The 21,556-nt window shown below is 39.2% G+C and overlaps 1 protein-coding gene and 1 pseudogene across 1 annotated transcript in view; one reads left to right on the plus strand and one right to left on the minus strand.

Moving 5' to 3' along the window:
- Nucleotides 1–19,431, plus strand: part of LOC127454721 (leucine zipper putative tumor suppressor 1-like) — a 39,375-nt gene extending 19,944 nt beyond the window's left edge. Inside the window, exons 2-6 of the mRNA XM_051722077.1 lie at nucleotides 14,186–14,338; nucleotides 14,438–14,572; nucleotides 15,713–15,874; nucleotides 18,503–18,511; nucleotides 19,300–19,431. Coding sequence (XP_051578037.1) covers nucleotides 14,222–14,338; nucleotides 14,438–14,572; nucleotides 15,713–15,874; nucleotides 18,503–18,511; nucleotides 19,300–19,431 — 555 coding nt within the window. The 5' untranslated portion in view covers nucleotides 14,186–14,221. The remainder of the gene's footprint in view (nucleotides 1–14,185; nucleotides 14,339–14,437; nucleotides 14,573–15,712; nucleotides 15,875–18,502; nucleotides 18,512–19,299) is intronic.
- LOC127454720 (mutS protein homolog 4-like) lies at nucleotides 1,450–8,387 on the minus strand (annotated as a pseudogene).
- Nucleotides 19,432–21,556: the final 2,125 nt, after the last annotated feature.

Here is a 21,556-nt window from a genome sequence, read left to right on the forward strand (position 1 = left end):
TCTGCTTTATATATCTTGCCAAAAGCTTCCCTGCTTTGTCCCCCAACAAAGCAGTATGACTGTCTTGCCCTGAATAGCCAAAACTCCACCTTTTGCAACAAAATAGTATTATATCTGTATTTCAATCGGGTCAATTCTCTGAGGCCATCAGATGACATTCGGAACTTCAGCTCTGCCTCGGCACTTTTAATATTCCCTTCCAACTCCACGAGTTCTCGTGCTTTGGATTTTTTTGATGAATGAAGCATACTGTATAATCCGACCCCTAAGAACCACCTTAAGTGCCTCCCAAGCCATGCCTACAGAGGATACTGAGGACCAGTTGGTCTCCATATACACATAGATTTCAGCCTTTAACATTTGTTGGAATTCAAGATTTTGCAAAAGGGATACATTAAATCACCAACTATATGATTTCTTTTTCACCGTATGTGGCAACACCTCTAAACTGACCAGGGCATGATCTGAGACTAAAATGTTTCAAATTGAGCAATCAACAACAGATGAAATGAGGGACTACCAGATGCGTTCAAAAGTCTCCAAATATCTGTAAGACCACTATTTTTACACATCCTGTGAAGTTGCTCACGGGGGCTTACACACATTTGCTTCACTATGATCAAGGACTGAGTCCATCAAAAGATTAAAGTCTCCTCCCAGTATTATATCATGAGACCATTGACCCTGAATTTCTGCTAAAACAATAATGACTCTTCCTAATTTATCTTTAATCTGTTTGAGATATTTGAATTGTAGATGCTCACTTATCAATGTAATGACTCTCCTGCTCTTACTTGAGCCAGCACTAAAGAAAACATGTCCACCCCATATCTTCCCAAATTTTAAGCTTCCTGTGGGGAAAGATGCATTTCTTGAAGAAACACTATATCATATTTCTTACGTTTAAGAATAGAAATAACTTTCCTTCTTTTTATGGGGTGCCCCAACCCATTCAGATTCTACATGGAGAGAGCCAACGATAACCAACATTATATTTCTTCGAAACCCAATGAAATTTCACAATTCTCCAAATTAGCAGAGTGTATCAATGAAATCAAAGATTGCATGGCCAGAAATTTCCTTCTACTCAATTCCGACAGAGGTACTAGTTATATCGTCGGGGAAAAAATCTTGACTCACATATGCCGTGAATGAAAAAAATAGCAATGGTTTATGACAGCTGTATGTTTTTTAAACCACGGTACCCTGTGAAACTGTTGAATCTGTATTCTGCACACAAACTTTCTCCTTCACATGATAAATACATCATCACTACAACACACACCCTTCACAGTATTGGCTCTGCTTTTGTTCACACAGACACGTCCCGGGATTAATCCAGGCAATATTACTAGCGTCTGATCCCGGGATCACATTTTTAGGCATTCCGGCACTGGCTTGTGTTCACACAGAAGGCTCCCCGGCATTGATCCCGCCGATATCCCGGGATCAGAGCCCAGTGTGAATGAGGTTAATATTATATTGATTGATATTCATCCTTCTACAGTCCACTGAGTTCATGAGCTCACCTGCTATGTCATCTACTACCTCTGTGTAGGCTCGCCGTGCAGTGTCTAAGCACTCTTTAACGTTGGGCCGCACAGCATAGCACTTCTGTGCGCACATGTTCAGACTGCCATTCATGTAACTTGTGTCATCATTAATTATTGATTTTATCCAATCCAGAAAGCTTCTAAACCTAAACCAACACAAATGAAAAACATAAATGAAGAAAGTGGTAATATCTAATGGGTTGCGTACCAGAACTTTTCCTAAACCTTTAAGTGCCCATATGAATATATCAAAGACCACTGCACTCAAACAATTTATTCTAAAACAGTGGTATTCAACTGGTTCTGCTTCAGGGCTCAGATTTTACATAAAGTTACGATCCAACACAGTACAAATTGTTTATCATACAAAAGCAATAAAAATTTCCTTAAAATTGTGATCTACCAGCCTAATAATATTAGCCATATTACCAAGATGAATTTGAGACAAAACAGTTAACCACTACTTTAAGATGGGTTTTCAAATGTTCTGATGCCAAGGACCCCCAAATATGATTATCCCCCTGCGAGGGACCCCCTTCCTAAATATAAAGGCAGCTATATACTGTATTTCCATACATACAGACTCACTTATATTGTGTGAGAAAAATAGTAAGGATGACATTATAAAGAAAGTATTGTTTCCTAAATTAAATTAGATTAAATTGGAAAATTCTCTTTACCATCTCACTTTTCTGTGAAGCCCCTAGCACCTTCTTGCGGCCCACTGGGGGTCCCTGGACCCATTTGAAAACCCTTGCTCCTCCTCTATGTTATTACTGTATACGCAACACATTACTTACTGTGCATCTTATGGGAGAACAAGCTCATGTTTCATGCTTAACTAAAAAGGTCAGTGTAAGATGCTAGGACATATGCAAATATAGTTCACAGAGCTAAATATAGTCACAGTTAGGGAGTGTGTAAAAGTTATTACCTACTGTCTTCAAGTGAGGTATAATATGCTTGCAACAAGGCTATTTTGGAGTGTTTCAACAGGCCCTAAACAGGTAGATATTCCCTTAATACGTGTATGTTAATAGTACATGTGACTGAGCATTCTTCCAGGCGTTCTCTAGCAAGTCAGAAAATCCATTACAGTAAATAAACATTATAGACAGATAGAATTACATCATTACTTAGGATATGAAATGATTCTTTAACTAAATTAAAATTACCAAAATGAGAAATAAATAAATAAATAAATACATTAATGACTTCGTCTTATAACAGTTTGATGGTTATTTTTTAGAAATATAGACATGTAAAGTTGTAACCTTCAGTGACGGGACGAGTTCTAGAGTGTGCTTCAGCTGAATTACTTGTGTTATTTTTGCTTCAGCCACTGATACCTACACGGAAAACAATAAAAAATGAAAATGTTGAATTACCATTAAAATATTGAAGGTCACTAAATCAAACTATGGGTTAAAAAGTTATTCTGAAGATGAAAAGGTTGAATTTACAAGCCATTTACGAGCAATGAAAAGCTAATGTTCCTACACTGTCACGCCTGTTATTTAACTAGACCTACTTCTGAAAAAGGTCTCTCACAAAAGATAATCCAAACTAAGCTGAATTTTAAAAATAAGACAAGTTTCAGTCCCCATCATTCCCAGAAGAAAACATCATCTGTTAAGTCTGTCTCTAAATGTGTTTCGTATGCCTACCGTCTTTTGCTTTGGGACCTGAATAAGACCAGAAGGTCATCTATATCCAGGAAATGTGCAATGGCTGTAAATTAAAGCACAACATCAGTAACATTTCACCAAACATTTAGGCACCAGGATAATATTAATATACACTCACTGAACACTTTATTAGGAACACTACTGTCCTAATAAAGTGCACAATGTGGTCTTCTGCTGTTGAAGCCCATCCGCCTCAAGACGTCTGAGATGCTATTCTGCTAACAGCAGTTACAGAAATACTCAAACCAGCCCGTCTGGCACAAACAATCATGCCACGGTCGAAATCAATGAGATCACAATTTTTCCCCATTCTGATAGTTGATGTGAACATTAACTAAAGCTCCTGGCCCATATCTGCATGATTTTATGCATTGCACTGCTGCCACACAACTGGCTGATTAGATAATAGCATGAATATGTAGGTGTACAGGTGTTCCTAATAAAGACATGCTCAGTGATTGTATAATGATTGTGAGTGAAATTTCCGTGTAGGTGTGATGTAATGACACTATCAGTGTAGACACAGACTTCGTCAATCTGGATAAAATAAAAATTCTCAATGAAAACAAATAAATACGTAATCATGCAAAGCTGCAGCCACACAAAGAGCGTCAAACAACAGGGTGCAACAAGGTGAAAATCAGCCTGAACTATAGTCTCGATATATAAAAAGTGTTATCACCGTTCTTCAAACCAAAGAAGAGCTCCTCATTCTGTAACAGCTCCTGGAAATGGACCAAAGAGAATATTATTTCATTAATGACTGAACAACTGAGAGAAAACTGCTGAAAGATTAACATAATGGCTGATCACCTGTATGGTGTCCAGACGTGAGTTAATAGTGTCCTCATCCAGCAGGGGTTCAAGAATATTGCAGCGTAGCCTCCTCTACCCACGAGCAGTCTTAGTGTAGTTTAAGACCCCAAATAGAGTGTGTCCACTTCTGCAAATAACAGCATCTTTTTACTTTAATTTTAATACACATACTTTGGGAGTAGTTTCTATCTACAAAATATAAGCACAGCTTTAACAGCAGAATAAAAGGTACTGTCCCTTATAACCCCCACTTGAAATCTGTGTACTTTTTTACATTCTGTGGAATGGACTTACATACTATATGATAAAATGTGTTAAACAGAACTGAGAGTACTACACTCTTATTGGTAGCTAAAAACATATCAAATTAATTCAAATATTTAATGAACAAAAAGACTTGGGAGATGTGTAGATATTTGTGAATGATGGGCATTCCAATTATATTGAAATCTGTGGAGCTTTCTGTAGAATTCAATGGATTTTTACAGTACAGATTGTGTGCAGGTCAACTTATAACTGCAGAAAAGGAATGTTTTATCTTTTACATGTCCTCTAACCTGTGATCTCTGTTGTTCACTACTAGCTCCAAGTTGCTCGCCGATACTGCGTCAATCATTGTTGTCTGCTCGCTGCCTGTAAAGGTCACTTTCAAGGACTTATTAGCAAATAGTGAGTTCTGAACAAACTCAAAGTATTTTAGTAGGGCAGCTGCAGACGCCAGGCAGTAGTATCTAGACAGAGAACATTTTATTTTTCATTAAACCTTGAAAACCCAAGTTAACTAAAAGAAAAGGAAAAAGCTTACTTGGTTTGCACCTCCATCAGAACAGTGCTAAATTCAGGGACACAGAGCTGCTCTATGTATTCCAGGCCCTTCTTCTCATTGAAGTGCTTCCTTCGAACGGCAGTGAATGAGACTGACTGCACAGATAGCAAAAGGAGATATTTTGCACTCTGGATTTTAAGGAACTGCTGGTTCTGTGAAGACAGAGCTAATTTACAGTCAGCATATTATGAGGCACTCAGCCCTGATTTATAGGCCAAATAGAGGCTGTAAACTTGAAAGAGTGAATGATACAGGGAAGGTCTCGGGGATGAGCTTGTAGAGTTTGGTCCCTTGTCCTTTCACACTAGCAGTGTCTGGCATCAAGTTATGCATCTTGTTAATAACCTGTATTAACAGTCAACATCATTTTGAACATGTCTCAGATTTACAAATGGCTTAATGCTTTGTCAAACAGCATTGAATCTTTGCCTTGGCATAAGCTCCAGTGTCTGCAAACTGTGAGAGCAGCAGCTCTGGGCATTTCATATTGATACTGGCCATGCCAATCTCCCCCCGAACTAAACCACGCCCCTCCACCACAGCCACTATCACGGAGGCAGCATGTGACAGTGATGCTGATGATGATGTCGTCACTATATAAAAAGAGTGAAACTGTGAGCTATCAGATAATTTGGCACATTTATTCTATAGAAAGAGTTGTTATTATAATTTAATTAATATAATATATTATTAATAATAATAGCTTTTGAATTCTTATGTTATTCTATATTCTTCTAGTACTAAACAGGATCCTCAGGACAACAGATACTAGTCCAGGAAGGTATGGGTTGGATAGTTTCATACTGTTAAGGTCTCTCTGATGGGTTCGGCCATGGTGTGTGAGTGCTGGTGTGGTCCTTAGACGTGGAGTGCTTGAACTGCTGGAGAGGACATTCAGAGCAGATGAACCCACAGAAGAGATGATCCTGTTTGCTCCTCCACTTATATATTGCTGGCACTGAGCTAAAAAGAAAGAGCAGGTCTAGAGATAAACCAATACTGATATCTAGAGAGAAAGGTGAGCGAAGATGGATATAATGCTACTATACTAGCAAATGAGATGCACACAAAATTGCTTAAATTAAATGAAGACTTATTTTCTGAACAATATTTACTAAAAATTCACAAAAAATACATGTGAAAATGGAAATTGGTTATGATCCATGACAAAGCAGTCATTAGATTTTGGAACTGACACAACGGAGATCTAACACTTCTGTTAAATGGGCAAGGCTAATGCAATTATCGGCCAATGCTAATAATTAAAAAATGGCCTAAAATAAGCAAATTAATCCCCTTGAACGATATATTGGCATCTCACTAGGCAGCTCTGAAGCTAATTTATTTGATTCTGAATTGGAAAATTATTATTGCACCTATCAGGAGCTGATGTAAAAAAAAATATATAAAAATTACATAATATATTGCTCAACAGATTTTCTGTTCATGTACATTCATATACCTAAGTTAATTTATGTTTTAACTATTTGAATTCTACTGAGAAAAGAGTTTTACTTAAAAGAGTGTAGAATGGAGCCAGTCAAACATTTTAAATGACATTATACAGTAAACTGCACTGACAAGGAAAAAAGAGATAACACTGTTCCATGCAGCAGTGGTTACTTGCAAGGCTTTACACATTACCCTTACTAAAATGTATCATAGTAAACTATAACAGAAATGTTATCAGGGATGCAAACTCATGAACAGTGGTGAGAAAGCCATAGTAGGTGTTTCAGATGTATAATTTCTGTTGATTTGTTTGTTGTATATAAAGGTTTTTTTTTTTTTTTTGCATTTAATTCTTTTTTTTAAAAGGGGTTATGAAATGGAGAATAACATTTTCCTCGATATTTAGACATATAAGAGGTAACTGCATTATAAAAACATACTGTAAATTTCAGAACTCAAAACAGTCTAAAAAGAGCATTTATAGTTGCCACCCTGCTGAAACGTCTCATTTTGAAATCTGTCTATTCGTGACATGAAACATTGCTCATTTGTATTTATACATCCCACAACATGTGTCATCGCACCCTTGGCCCCGCCCACTGGCGAGCAGTTCAAGTCAAGATGGCAGGCCTTGTGTGGCTAACTATTCCTAACATAACACAAAAGGGGACCCATCTGGACTATTTTTGATTATTTTGTATATAAACATGAACTACACAGAATTTTTGACTGCTGCCATGTATCTTGCCGCTTTTAAACGACGCTGTGTCAAGTTACAACTCTGAAAGGGAGAAGCAATTATCTCATTCAGCTGCTGCCTCTGTCATGGACACTGTCATGATTCACTGTTGCTTTGCCTTGTGTTTTGCCCCTGTCATCTGTTTCCTCGGACTACACTTCCCATAATTCCCTGCCCTCATCACTCCCAGCTGTTCCCTATTGTTCTCACCTGTGTTTCATTTCCTCATTTACCCCTGGGTATATAATGTCCTGATTTTTGTGAGTGATTTTCTCTCCTGTTCATATGTACCAGTTCCCATCATGGATATTTTGTTTGTTTTATTTCCTAGTTCTTAGTTCAGCCTTGATTCCAAGTTTTCCATGTTATTTTTGTACTTTTACTTTATTTCTTTATTAAACTTCTTTAGCCGCACCTAGATCCTGCTCTTGTGACTTCCTTCGAATCGTTACAGAACAACTCACCACACAAATGGATCTAGCGGCGTACTTAGTCCAACTGAACCAAGCAGATTTATCTATTAGGGAATACTCCCATTTTTTCACCACCATTGCCAGCCACACAGGATTTGATGATTCCATCCTGAAATCCATATACTGGATCGGATTCACAGCTCGCCAGTGGAGGGAATTACTGGAGACCAGAAATTACATGTGGGAGGAATACGTGAAGCTAATATTAGAAACTTTCGCTTCAGAGGATTCCGGCTTCCGAGCCTTCCATGCCTGAGTCTGCTCCACGCCATGTCACAGCCACGTCTTAGTCTGCTTCTTCCCATGTCACAGTCAAGTCTGAGTCTGCTCCATGCCATATAACAGTCAAGTCTGAGTCTGCTCCACGCCATGTCACAACCACACCACAGTCTACTCCACGCCAAGTCACAGCCAAGTCTGAGTCTGCTCCATGCTATGTCACAGCCAAGCCTTCCGTGACTCCTTGCTGCAAGCCTCCCGTGGCCCCTGTCTCGAAATCTTCCACGGCCCCTGTCTAGAAGTTGAATGATCCGCCACTGATGTCGGTGCATAAGGCTATGAAGACCCTTCCTAACAAATTGTCAGTGCCCACGCCTGCCATGGCCAACGAGCCAGCGCCCACGCCTGCCACAGCCAACGAGCCTCGTCTGTCCCAGAGCCAGCATTGCCAGCATTGCCAGCCTCGTCCGTCCCAGAGCCAGCGTTGCCAGCCTCGTCCATCCCAGAGCCAGCATTGCCAGCCTCGTCCATCCCAGAGCCGGCGTTGCCAACCTCATCAGTCCCAGAGCCAGCGTTGCCAGCCTCAGCTGTCCCTGAGCCAGCGTTGCCAGCCTTGTCCATCCCAGAGCCAGCGTTACCAACTTCGGCTGTCCGGAGGAGGAGGAGGAGAAGAAGGGCTTCTACTTTCAAGTAGTTTACTTTCAGAGGTCATTCCTGAGTTTCTACCCATGCTCACGACCACAGAGGTCGTCCCCAAGTCTCTGCCAATGTTCACGACCACAGAGGTCGTCCCCAAGTCTCTGCCAATGTTCACGACCACAGAGGTCGTTCCCGAGTCTCTGCCCATGCCCACGACCACAGAGGTCGTTCCCGAGTCTCTGCCCATGCCCACGACCACAGAGGTCGTTCCCGAGTCTCTGCCAGTATTCATGACCACGGAGGTCGTTTTCAAGTCTCTGCTCATGCCCACGACCACAGAGGTCGTTCCTGAGTCTCTGCCGGTGTTCACGACCACGGAGGTCATTTCCGAGTCTCTGCCCATGTTCACAACCATGGAGGTCATTCCCGAGTCTCTGCCCATGCCCACAACCACAGAGGTAATTCCCGAGTCTCTGCCAGTGTTCACGACCACAGAGGTCTTTCCTGAGTCTCTGCCCATGCTCATGACCACAGAGGTCGTCCCCGAGTCTCTGCCCATGCTCATGACCACAGAGGTCGTCCCCGAGTCTCTGCCAGTGTTCACGACCACAGAGGTCGTTCCCGAGTCTCTGCCCATGCTCACGACCACAGAGGTCGTTCCCGAGTCTCTGCCAGAGTTCACGACCACAAAGGTTGTTCCCAAGTCTCTGCACATGCCCACAACCACAGAGGTCGTTCCCGAGTCTCTGCCAGTATTCACGACCACAGAGGTCGTTCCCGAGTCTCTGCCCATACTCATGACCACAGAGATCATCCCCAAGTCTCTGCCAGTGTTCATGACCACAGTGGTCGTTCCCGAGTCTCTGCCCATGCCCACGACCACAGAAGTCATTCCCGAGTCTCTGCCAGTGTTCACGACCACAGAGGTCATTCCCAAGTCTCTGCCCATGCCCACGACCACAGAAGACATTCCCGAGTCTCTGCCAGTGTTCACAACCACAGAGGTCGTTCCCGAGTCTCTTCCCATGTTCGCAACCACGGAGGTCTCGAGCCTGCCATGGCTCCACCGTCCACGGCTTCGCCCCTTGAGCCACCTACGGCTCCTCCTTCCACGGCTCCGCCCTTCGAGCCTCCAACAGCTCCGCCTTCCACGGTTTCGCCCCTCGAGCTATCCACGGCTCCGCCTTCCACGGTTTCACCCCTTGAGCCTCCCATGGCTCCGCCTTCCACGGTTTCACCCCTCAAGCCTCCCACGGCTCCGCCTTCCACGGCTTCACCCCTCGAGCCTCCCACGGCTCTGCCTTCCACAGTTTCACCCCTCGAGCCTCCCATGGCTCCACCTTCCACGGCTTCACCCCTCGAGCCTCCTACGGCTCTGCCCTCAGAGTCTTCCACGGCTCCAGTCTGTAGTCTGTAGCCGCCTCCCAGGTCTCCCGACCCTATCTCGACCCTGTGGTCACCACCCAGGCCTCCTGACCCTGTTTTAGCCCTGTGGCTGCCAACCAGGCCTCCAGCTCCAGTCCCTACCCTGAGGTGGTCTCCTGGCCATCCACCTGATCTGCTCTGTTCTCCTGGGTCTCCTGGCCATCTGCACTGTGCTGGACAAACGTCTTTGTCCGTTGTGTTTTAGTGCAGGAGCGCTGTATTTTGTAGATGCCATATAAAGTTTATCAACATTTAAAAAACGTATCTTGAAGTGAATTTTGAATTTAAATTTGACCGCCTTACAAATGCATGCCACTGGAACATTAATATACATTGCAGATTCGTTGTCATTTAGAAATTAGATTGCGTGGATGTCTGAATTGAGATTGCAATCTTTTAACAATTAATCATGCTATATCTTGGGTGAGGGGCTATGATTTTATACATATGTTTCAAAATTGCTATTCTTTTCTTTAGGAGTAAAACTTTTTTAATGAGGAAAAAATCACTGAGTGCCCCTTTAACATAAGGGCATGTGCAACGTAGATTTTCCTAGAAATGTAGTAATGTGTAATATATTTTCTCTTCTAATCGATGTTTGATATTAGATAAACTGGCCTGGTTTGCCTTCAGAAATTCTTAGAGAAGATGTAAATCATTAGGAGCATGATGGAAGAAAAAAATATCTGTTAAGCAGCTAAGAAACAAACATTTTTACTCACTGAAGAGGTCTATTCATGGGTAAAATTAGAATATTATTAATGTCATCATCACTATCAACTAACCCTATTGAAATAAGGTGTTAATTTAGTTTAGTTTGATATCCCTACAGCACCTTGAAATAAAAAATTGTTAAATTCAAAATGTTCCAGATGATTCATACATACAGTGGCAAGAAAAAGTATGTGAACCCTTTGGAATGAGCTGGTTTTCTGCCATAATTGGTCATAAAATGTGATCTCATCTTCATCAAAGTCACAAGTATAGACAAACAACAATGTGCTTATGCTAACAACACACAAACAATTATAGTCTTTTATGTCTTTATTGAACACATCCCATTTAACATTCACAGTGCTGTGGAAAAAGTAAGTGAAACCCTAGGCTAATAACGTCAACAAAAGCTAATTAGTCAGGAGTTGGCAAACCTGGCATTCAATTAATGTAACGAGATTGGAGGTGTGGGTTAGAGTTACTTTGACTTATAAATATCACTCAAACATTTTGAGTTTGCCATTCACAAGCATCTGCTGATGTGAACAATGCCTCACAAAAAAAAGAGATCTCAGATCAAGAATTGTTGCTCTGCATAAAGCTGGAAAGGGTTACAAAGTTATCTCAAAAAGCTTAGATATTCATCTGTCCACAGTCAGACAAACTGTCTTTAAACGGACATGATTTAGTACTGTGGCTACTCTACCTAGAAGTGGCCGTCCAGCCAAGATGACAAAGGGCACACCGCAGAACGCTCAAAGAGGTAAAGAAAAGAACCCTAGAATGACTGCTAAATACTTGGAGGAAACATTGAACTGGTTAAAATCTCTGTTCATGAGTCTACTATATAGAAAACATTTAACAGGCATGGTGTCCATGGCAGGACACCACGAAGGAAGCCGCTGCTTTCCAAAAAAAAACCCATTGCTGTACGCCTGAAGTTTGCCAAAGACCACCTTGACACTCCACACTGCAACTGGGAAAATGTTTTGTGTAATTTGTAAAAATGTAATTAATATTAATTAGTTTTCTTTTATATAAAAAAATAATAATATATAGGAGTAATAAATAATTTCACTACTTTTGTTTGATAGGATTTTGCCCTTTTTTACGGGTGCTATACAAGTTCTAAAATTAAAAACTGGAAAATGTAACTAAAAAATTATGAACAATTTTAACAATTTTAAACTAAACTACATCTAGTGGTGATATGTTGTATTGGTAATACGGCAAATAAACATTCTTGAGCTCAATAAATTTGACTGTTTCTATGTCCAAATATATTTAGTTTATTCGAATGGTTAGATATTAAGAACATAAATGTTTATTTATGAAATAAGGTAGAAGAATTCTCACCACTCTTCACATTTTCTCGAAAAATTACTGTCAGGATATTACTACTTGTGATAACTACTGCATTATCAACCCATTCCAAAAAGTGTTAAGCATGTTATGTAGTGAAAAGGTCAATTTTTTTCACCTTCAAACCATCATTAACCTTAGGTTGGAGTTCAATTTTTTTGTGCCTCTAAACATGAAGCCGCGAGCTACAGATGTAACGCCTGAAAGTGCCTATTAGTAGAATTATGGTAAAATGTGGGAGGAACAGAAAGAGGTGCTTTCTGATTGCAATTCCACTGAATTAGATTGCAGGACAACGTGTTTTATGTGTTTGTGAGGTTATGGTGTTTATTAATATGTAATGATGTAAGAGAAAGTTGAATAAGTCTTTTATGAAGTGTTTTTTGAATAGGGTATGCATTATACTTGCAGCTTATTGCATTAACATCAGAATGTAATTAAATAAGCATTTTTATCAAGGAACTCTCATTGTAGGTGTCATTAATTTCCATCTCTATATAAACTTATTGAACTGTAGAATATTTATGGGGGAAAAAACCCTCTTTATTTCAAAGATGAAAAATAAATTAATTCTTACAGATAGCCAGAATTAAAAAAAATGGGTCATTATCAAAATATTGTCTCTTGATTTTTCAGTCATGAAAAAGATTTCAAATATATTTTCTAAAAATTTGTAAAACAATATAGAATCAAACCATTTAATTTTATTTAATAAAGTATTAGGTGTTAGAGTGATGCCTTTTAAATGTTTTATTTTTTTATATACTGGTGGCCAAAAGTTTGGAATAATGTACAGATTTTGCTGTTTCAGAAGGACTTTAATTCACCAAAGTGGCATTCAGCTGATCACAAAGTATAGTCAGGACATTACTGATGTAAAAAAACAGCACCATCACTATTTGAAAAAAGTCATTTTTGATCAAATCTAGACAGGCCCCATTTCCAGCAGCCATCACTCCAACACCTTATCCTTCAGTAATCATGCTAAATTGCTAATTTGGTACTAGAAAATCACTTGCCATTATATCAAACACGGTTGAAAGCTATTTGGTTCATTAAATGAAGCTTAACATTGTCTTTGTGTTTGTTTTTGAATTGCCACAGTATGCAATAGACTGGCATGTCTTAAGGTCAATATTGGGTCAAAAATGACAAAAGAAACAGCTTGCTTTAGAAACTCATCAGTCAATCATTGTTTTGAGGAATGAAGGCTATACAATTATTGAAATTGCCCAAAAAACTGAAGATTTCATATAAAGGTGTTCACTACAGTCTTCAAAGACAAAAGACAACTGGCTCTAACAAGGACAGAAAGAGATGTGGAAGGCCAGATGTACAACTAAACAAGAGGATAAGTACATCAGAGTCTCTAGTTTGAGAAATAGACACCTCACATGTCCTCAGCTGACAGCTTCGTTGAATTCTACCCGCTCAACACCAGTTTCATGTACAACAGTAAAGAGAAGACTCAGGGGTGCAGGCCTTATGGGAAGAATTGCAAAGAAAAAGTCACTTTTGAAACAGAAAATCAAAAAGAAAATGTTAGAGTGGGCAAAGAAACAGACTTTGGACAACAGATAATTGGAAAAGAGTGTTATGGATCTTAACCCCATTGAGCTTTTGTGGGATCAGCTAGACTGTAAGGTGTGTGAGAAGTACCCGACAAGACAGCCACATCTATGGCAAGTGCAACAGGAAGTGTGGGTTGAAATGTCACCTGAGTATCTGGACAAACTGACAGCTAGAATGCCAAAGATCTGCAAAGCTGTCATTGCTGCACATGGAGGATTTTTTGATGAGAACTCTTTAAAGTAGTTTAAGAAGTTCTGAACATTTTTGTTCAAATTGTAATAGTAATTTTTCACATTTAAAAATAAAAGTATCAATTTCTTTCCATAAGAGCAAAATCTGTACATTATTCCAAACTTTTGGACGCCAATGTATTTGAAATCTTTTTCATGACTGAAAAGTCAAGGGATGTTTGTCACCATATTTTGATAAAGATCAAATTTCTTTATAAAGTGTGGCTATAGCACAAATTTGTTCGTTTTTTCAGCTTCTTTGAAATAAAGATATCAATTATTTTATTTTTCTTCAATATTCTACAGTTCAAGAAGTACATATCAAGTTGGGTGTGAATGACTATTACAATGAAAGATCCTTGGTAATGTATAATTTGTTGAATCATCTATAATGCAGTAACTGTAAGTATAAAGCATACACCAATTTAAAAAAGCAACAACAAAAAAATACCTTGTTACCTTTTGTTTTTTCCCCAGTTAAAAGCTCTACATGAGAACTGTTTGCAGCTTCAAATGCAACATCTGCAAGAACTGTGCATGGAAAGCTTAGGGCAAAATTCATCAGAGATAAATCAAAATATATTGATTTGTCAGCTCCAGGAGTCTCAACAACAAACCGAAAAATATAAGGTAAGAATCATCACAATTTACATGATTTATAATTTACACTGAATTTATGAATGTTCAGCCTCTGCTTACACAACTGTACATACTCATTATACCTTTCAGCTCAGCTTAGAAGCACAGGCAACAGAGAAAGATGAATTTCAGAGAAAATTACGAGATATCCAAGAGAGCCATGATGTTAAGATGAAGAAAAATAACAGGAAGCATGAGGAGAACCTGTCACAGATACTGCAACAGGTGGGTAGCGCTATTCTCTTCTCTGAGGTCCACTGATAAGTTGTTTTTTTTTTTGCATAAAAACAGTCATAATTTAGTAATAATGATTATTTTCCACCCTGTCACTGGCCCTCTGTCTGAAACGCTCGGTTTTGCATAGGCACCTCCTTAAAACGTCAATGTAAATGTCCACTGTTATGATTGGCTAACATCATGCAGCCCCTCATGTACAACCATGTTTGAAACTCAATCGGAAGAGAATGAACAAGCTCCACAATATTATAGAACACATTTTCATGGCTTACACATAACGCACATCCAACACATTGCATCGGAATACATTAAACTGTTCATCTCAAACCCAACTGTCAACACTCAGCACCATAAACTATCAAACTGTCATGACATTTGAAATATTCATGAATGAAACGGTTTATTTACATTTTTGATCGGGTCCAAGTGTTTTTAACTGCTACATCCTTCAGTAATAGTTCCTTTGCAAAGCTTGAATCATATTATGACTGGTTCACAAGCAATCCAAGCTGATATAAGCCGAAGAAATCACACACACATAGTCCAAGTTATGTTGAATAGACACACACATATACATTATCACATCGCTTGAAACGCATCAAATGGTCAACGTCATCCATCTAGTGCATGTTTACATTCACCAACCATTAAAAATAGTGCAGACGAGCGAAAGTTCTCAAGATGTTACGTTTGGAGGAATAATGATGTTTTCTTTTCATGAGAGCACTGCATTTTCCAAGAGGTGATATTGAGGGATCAACATGTTTGTAATTTGTGAAAATCTTAAATCTTTGAATTTCACTAAGGATACAGAAACTCCTAGTACTGATTTATTTGGGCAGTTTCATTGATTTTATAATTTTTACTTTTTTTATTCTGAAAGGCTGAATTTAAATGAAATATTTACAAAATAAAGGGTTTTACATAATTACAAGTGGTGAAAGGATATAAGAAAATAATCACAAAATGTAATTGTATTGCCTATATATGATGATTTTGTCATTATAGCCCTATTTACAGTTGTTTGGGGTCCGCTGCCATTTTTATTGACTTAATGAATGATTTGGTTGTTCTTTGTATCAAATTCATGGCAATTATGAAAACGAAGTGATTTTATATGTTCTACAGCATGAGATGGAGATTAATGCACTGAAGGAAACAATTACATCAGTTGAAGAAAAGGCTGCACAGTATCTATCAGACCTCAACAACTTAAAGTCCCAGAGGACAGATTTGAACTCAGCCTTAAAGGAGCTTCAAATGAAATTGGAATATTGTGAAAAAGAAAAGGTGTTGTTTTTGCTTCGCTTGTTTTTATATTACTTTATGTTTTTATATTGCTTTGTTTTAATGCTACTTTTGTTTTATTGTTTTGGACACAGTCGAACAAGGTTTTAGTTGAAGCATGTATGATTTGTGGTATGCATGTGTGTGCAATAGCAATGTATTTTATTAAAGTATTATACTAAAGCAAAATGTTCGTTATTGCCTTTATGCATTTTGGTCACTGCTACAGTTAAAAAGAAGGTGTGGATGAAATCATACCAGAAGCTGGAAAGTGATAAACAGTCACTTCAGAAAAAACTTCAGCAAAAGAGAGAGCTGAAAGCCACTCTCAAAAAGCCTTTTTACACTTTAAATTGTTAAAACAGGGTCACTATATATATATATACAGGTGCATCTCAATAAATTAGAATGTCGTGGAAAAGTTCATTTATTTCAGTAATTCAACTCAAATTGTGAAACTCGTGTATTTAATAAATTCAATGCACACAGACTGAAGTAGTTTAAGTCTTTGGCTCTTTTAACTGTGATGATTTTGGCTCACATTTAACAAAAACCCATCAATTCACTATCTCAAATTAGAATATGGTGACATGCCAATCAGCTAATCAACTCAAAACACCTGCAAAGATTTCCTGAGCCTTCAAAATGGTCTCTCAGTTTGGTTCACTAGGCTACACAATCATGGGGAAGACTGCTGATCTGACAGTTGTCCAGAAGACAATCACTGACACACTTCACAAGGAGGGTAAGCCACAAACATTCATTGCCAAAGAAGCTGGCTGTTCACAGAGTGCTGTATCCAAGCATGTTAACAGAAAGTTGAGTGGAAGGAAAAAGTGTGGAAGAAAAAGATGCACAACCAACCGAGAGAACCGCAGCCTTATGACTGTCAAGCAAAATCGATTTAAGAATTTGGGTGAACTTCACAAGGAATGGACTGAGGCTGGGGTCAAGGCATCAAGAGCCACCACACACAGACGTGTCAAGGAATTTGGCTACAGTTGTCGTATTCCTCTTGTTAAGCCACTCCTGAACCACAGACAACATCAGAGGCGTCTTACCTGGGCTAAGGAGAAGAAGAACTGGACTGTTGCCCAGTGGTCCAAAGTCCTCTTTTCAGATGAGAGCAAGTTTTGTATTTCATTTGGAAACCAAGGTCCTAGAGTCTGGAGGAAGGGTGGAGAAGCTCATAGCCCAAGCTGCTTGAAGTCCAGTGTTAAGTTTCCACAGTCTGTGATGATTTGGGGTGCAATGTCATCTGCTGGTGTTGGTCCATTGTGTTTTTTGAAAACCAAAGTCACTGCACCCGTTTACCAAGAAATTTTGGAGCACTTCATGCTTCCTTCTGCTGACCAGCTTTTTAAAGATGCTGATTTCATTTTCCAGCAGGATTTGGCACCTGCCCACACTGCCAAAAGCACCAAAAGTTGGTTAAATGACCATGGTGTTGGTGTGCTTGACTGGCCAGCAAACTCACCAGACCTGAACCCCATAGAGAATCTATGGGGTATTGTCAAGAGGAAAATGAGAAACAAGAGACCAAAAAATGCAGATGAGCTGAAGGCCACTGTCAAAGAAACCTGGGCTTCCATACCACCTCAGCAGTGCCACAAACTGATCACCTCCATGCCACGCCGAATTGAGGCAGTAATTAAAGCAAAAGGAGCCCCTACCAAGTATTGAGTACATATACAGTAAATAAACATACTTTCCAGAAGGCCAACAATTCACTAAAAATGTTTTTTTTATTGGTCTTATGATGTATTCTAATTTTTTGAGATAGTGAATTGGTGGGTTTTTGTTAAATGTGAGCCAAAATCATCACAATTAAAAGAACCAAAGACTTAAACTACTTCAGTCTGTGTGCATTGAATTTATTTAATACATGAGTTTCACAATTTGAGTTGAATTACTGAAATAAATGAACTTTTCCACGACATTCTAATTTATTGAGATGCACCTGTATGTATATATATATATAACTCTGAGTTAACCTAATCCTGGGTTATCTTTTTCCATGTTTCACACTGTTCATATTTTACCCTTGGTTATTAAATCCTGGGTATTTACTATTTGCATATGTAGACCCCACAAAAGCAGTGCTAAGCCCCTTTCAAAATTACAAGTGTGAGTCGTTGCTTAAACTAGGGTTAAAAGTGATCTTAACCCTATTGTCAGGATTCCAAGCTTTCTGGTGATTAGAAAATAACTAGCTACTGAATTGTAATAACTGTTTTTAGCCAAAAAGTACTGTAACGTATTACACTTTAAATGATTGTTAATAGATTACAGTTACTGAATTTCAGTTACAACTACATAACTTGGGCTACACACATTTCAAAAAGAATGTGTTAGTAGGGGTTTTAGAAAGTAACTTAAAGTGATTAGTAATATGATTACTTTTTCTGCAAAGTAATAATCAGATTACAATGTTTAGAGGAATATTTAGGAATCAGTAAGTTATTCCTAAATATTCCTCTAAACAGTAATTAATTTACCCAACACTGGTGTAACACAGTTAAAGGTTCGGGTACGGAAAGGAGGAGACGGGGAGCAGTGACACAGTTCAGGTAAGGCTTTATTTTTATGCCTTTAGCACACTGTTCACACTCTTCTCTGTGTTTTTCTTAGCTCACACAGGTCAGTAACAAAACTCTCAATAAACGTAAACTTCTTAATGACGTAAACTTCTTAAACACGCCAACGCTGCACTCTCATGTCGCTCTCTCTCTCTCTGCCTTCTCTGGCGTGTTTGGCTGCTTTTTAAGGTCTCTCTCCGCCATCACTGTAACAAGATACAACTGTTAGAAATTACGCCACCCAGCTTGACGAGCCACACCACTCCCTCTCTATTGTAAACAGACACACGACCAAGCCCCCATCCACACAACTGGTTACCAGGCTTTGCCAAGGTGTTACAGAATTGGTTTTAATGGTAAAAGCCCCCAAACAAGCACTTCCTGCTTCCTGAGGTAATCTATAGACCACCCAATTACAACAAAGCACAGTTTTAAGGATTAGAAATAGCTGAATGGAAACGGAGCTAATTACTTCAAACTTGTTATAGTGTGTAGAGGTTCCAAAGAAGACTAGCTGGATATAGACCCATTCTTAATTTGTTTCTAGACAAAAACAAACAAAAAAAACACCTCTCTGCGATCAGCACTAGGTGAAATGATGGTCTGATCTGATCATGGAAATAAAAGATAAGAACTGTTTAAATGTCTAGTATCTTATTGAATAATGATCTTTTTAAGTGTTGGAAATGACCTGCAGGTCTTCGAGTACTTTTGTACAGCATTAAGGATTTGTGCCTGTGTATGCAAGTCTGTGATGAGAGAGAAATAGATGTCAGTGGCATTTGAGAAGGTGAAAGAGTCCTGTGGAGCAACCGTTGGCTCTTCTATATTATCCCCACTGTTCCTCAGTGTGAACCTCCAAAGTTTTATTCTGTTGGAAATTTGCAGTTGTTATCCAAAGTTAAACAGAAAGTTCCTGATACATTTTTCACATTGTTTGAGCAAGTTGCTGTCTCTAAAGTTTGGCCCGAAAAGGAATGAACAGTACTTTTACAATGCGTTCTTCTCAGTGGTAGAGCTCAAGACCTTCTCCGCTCTGTGAGTGTCGAACTGTCACAATGAACATCATAGCAGATGCTATTCAGAAGCAACAAATAAAAAGTTACAGTATCTGTCATATTTACAGGTGACAGTAGCAGCAGTGATGAGCAGGAACTAAGGGAAGCTCTCGAGAAAAAGAGCCAAGAAATGGTCGAAATAATGAAGAAATACTGCAGCTTCAAGGTGAAAGTTCACAAGTTACTTGGGATCAATGAAAGCCTCCAGAACCAGGTGAAGCAGTTGAGCACTCAGATAAAGTCTCCCAAGAGAGCAGCAGATGACTCCACCAAAAAAGTGCAGGAAAGCTTGCACAGCAACACCAAAAGACACAAAGCTGCAACTGCCACATCTAAAGTCCCTCAAGATGATGAGGATTTCAAGCCAGAGTGATTGCCTGAACTTGTGCAGAAGGGTGAGAAATATTATGACAACTGATAATTTGCTGTACTCTTCCACATCAAAGGCACATTCAAATGTGAGTTGATCTGAACAAAGCTTTCACATTCAGATCACTGCCTGGAATAAAAACATCTCTCTGCACTCTTGGTTGCTACAGTATATTTTACATTATTGATCGCTATTTTTACATATGACTACACTGCTGAAATCAATGTAAATCTTTTCTTTCTTCACAGCTATTCCAATGGGAAAGTAGAGTCCATTCATCATTCAGAGAGCCACAGTACAGCGCTGCAGCCCTCCTCTGGCAGACCAAACAGCTGCAGCTCAGCAGAGCTCCATTTCAGCAGAATTCCCTGTACAAATCCCCAAACAGACAACAGAGGACAGCATGTCAAACACAGTGAGTTTAATCCAGGTATTTCCAGCTTTTTTCTGTGTAGGCAATATATGTGGATTAGGATATTTCCAATCAGTTTGCTGTACTTATGAACTGTATTTCTCAGACTGGTCTAGTTATTACGCATTAGTGCTCTAGAGGAAACAACCTCTTTCTGAAAGGCGATTAGCTCTTTTAACTGAAGGGTGGAACTTCCATTCCTACAGCTGCCTTATAAATACATTATTGTAGTTGGCTTTTTTTTTTCTTGCAAAATAATCCCTGACAGAGTGACCAGACTTTGATGCAATGCGGGTAGGGGTGGGACCATACGTTTATCTCACGATTCGGTGTACGATATGAGGTTCATGATTCCATATAATCTTGATTCGATATAACAACAATTTAATGACAAAGTATAACAGAAAGAATGACAAAGTATGTTTGAGCAAAATGATAATTATAATAAGTTATCTTATTCATTATATAAATGCTCAAAGTTTAAATAATACGAGTTTCTCATATACCTTTCTCAATATTCACCTTATGCGCCAGAGTAACTAGTGCGGAGCCATCTTGAAAATGTTGTCTCTAAACTTCCGGTCTAGCATTTTCTATATAATTATCTATGGTGTTGAAGTCAAAGTGTAATTAGTAGTAAAGTGGATTTGCAGGTTACAGAGTTGCCAAAGGTTATCATGAGTATTTTAAAGTGTTCAGGGGATGTCATAAAAACTGGAAGCAGAGCGGGGAGAAACAAGAATACTTCATTCATAAATCCACAAGATCTTACCTTCACTTTGTGGATGTACTCATATGACCTTATCCTCACGAAACTCTTAGAGACAACACAAATTCATTACAAATATCTCTGTGCGACACCTCTGACCATCTTCTCATGTCATTCACCCATCGTGTTATTGATAAGGTGAGCTGATTTTTTGAGTGTTAAACCGGGACGGGGGAAGGGATGCTACTAGATTTATGATGTCATTGTTTGAAATTAAAACAAGGACATCACTGTCGGAGGCACGTGGATATAAAAATGGATAGGAGTGGATACAGGATGCCCGGGATGGAGAAGTGTGGCTTTGAGTGGGGTGGCCAATGGGTTGGCCAGTCTTCTGTCCAGGGGTGCCCACGGCCACCCCTGGCAACACCCTGGCTCCGCCTTTGTACATCTCTGATCTTCTATTTGTGGTAGCATTGGTTTTATGGTTTTACCTGCATCTTGTCAACTACCCTTGTGTTGTTTTCGTACATAACAGGAAAGCCAAAGTGCTGCCA

This window comes from Myxocyprinus asiaticus, chromosome 17 (genome assembly GCF_019703515.2).
Source record: "Myxocyprinus asiaticus isolate MX2 ecotype Aquarium Trade chromosome 17, UBuf_Myxa_2, whole genome shotgun sequence".
In the NCBI taxonomy this organism is placed as follows: Eukaryota; Metazoa; Chordata; class Actinopteri; order Cypriniformes; family Catostomidae; genus Myxocyprinus; species Myxocyprinus asiaticus.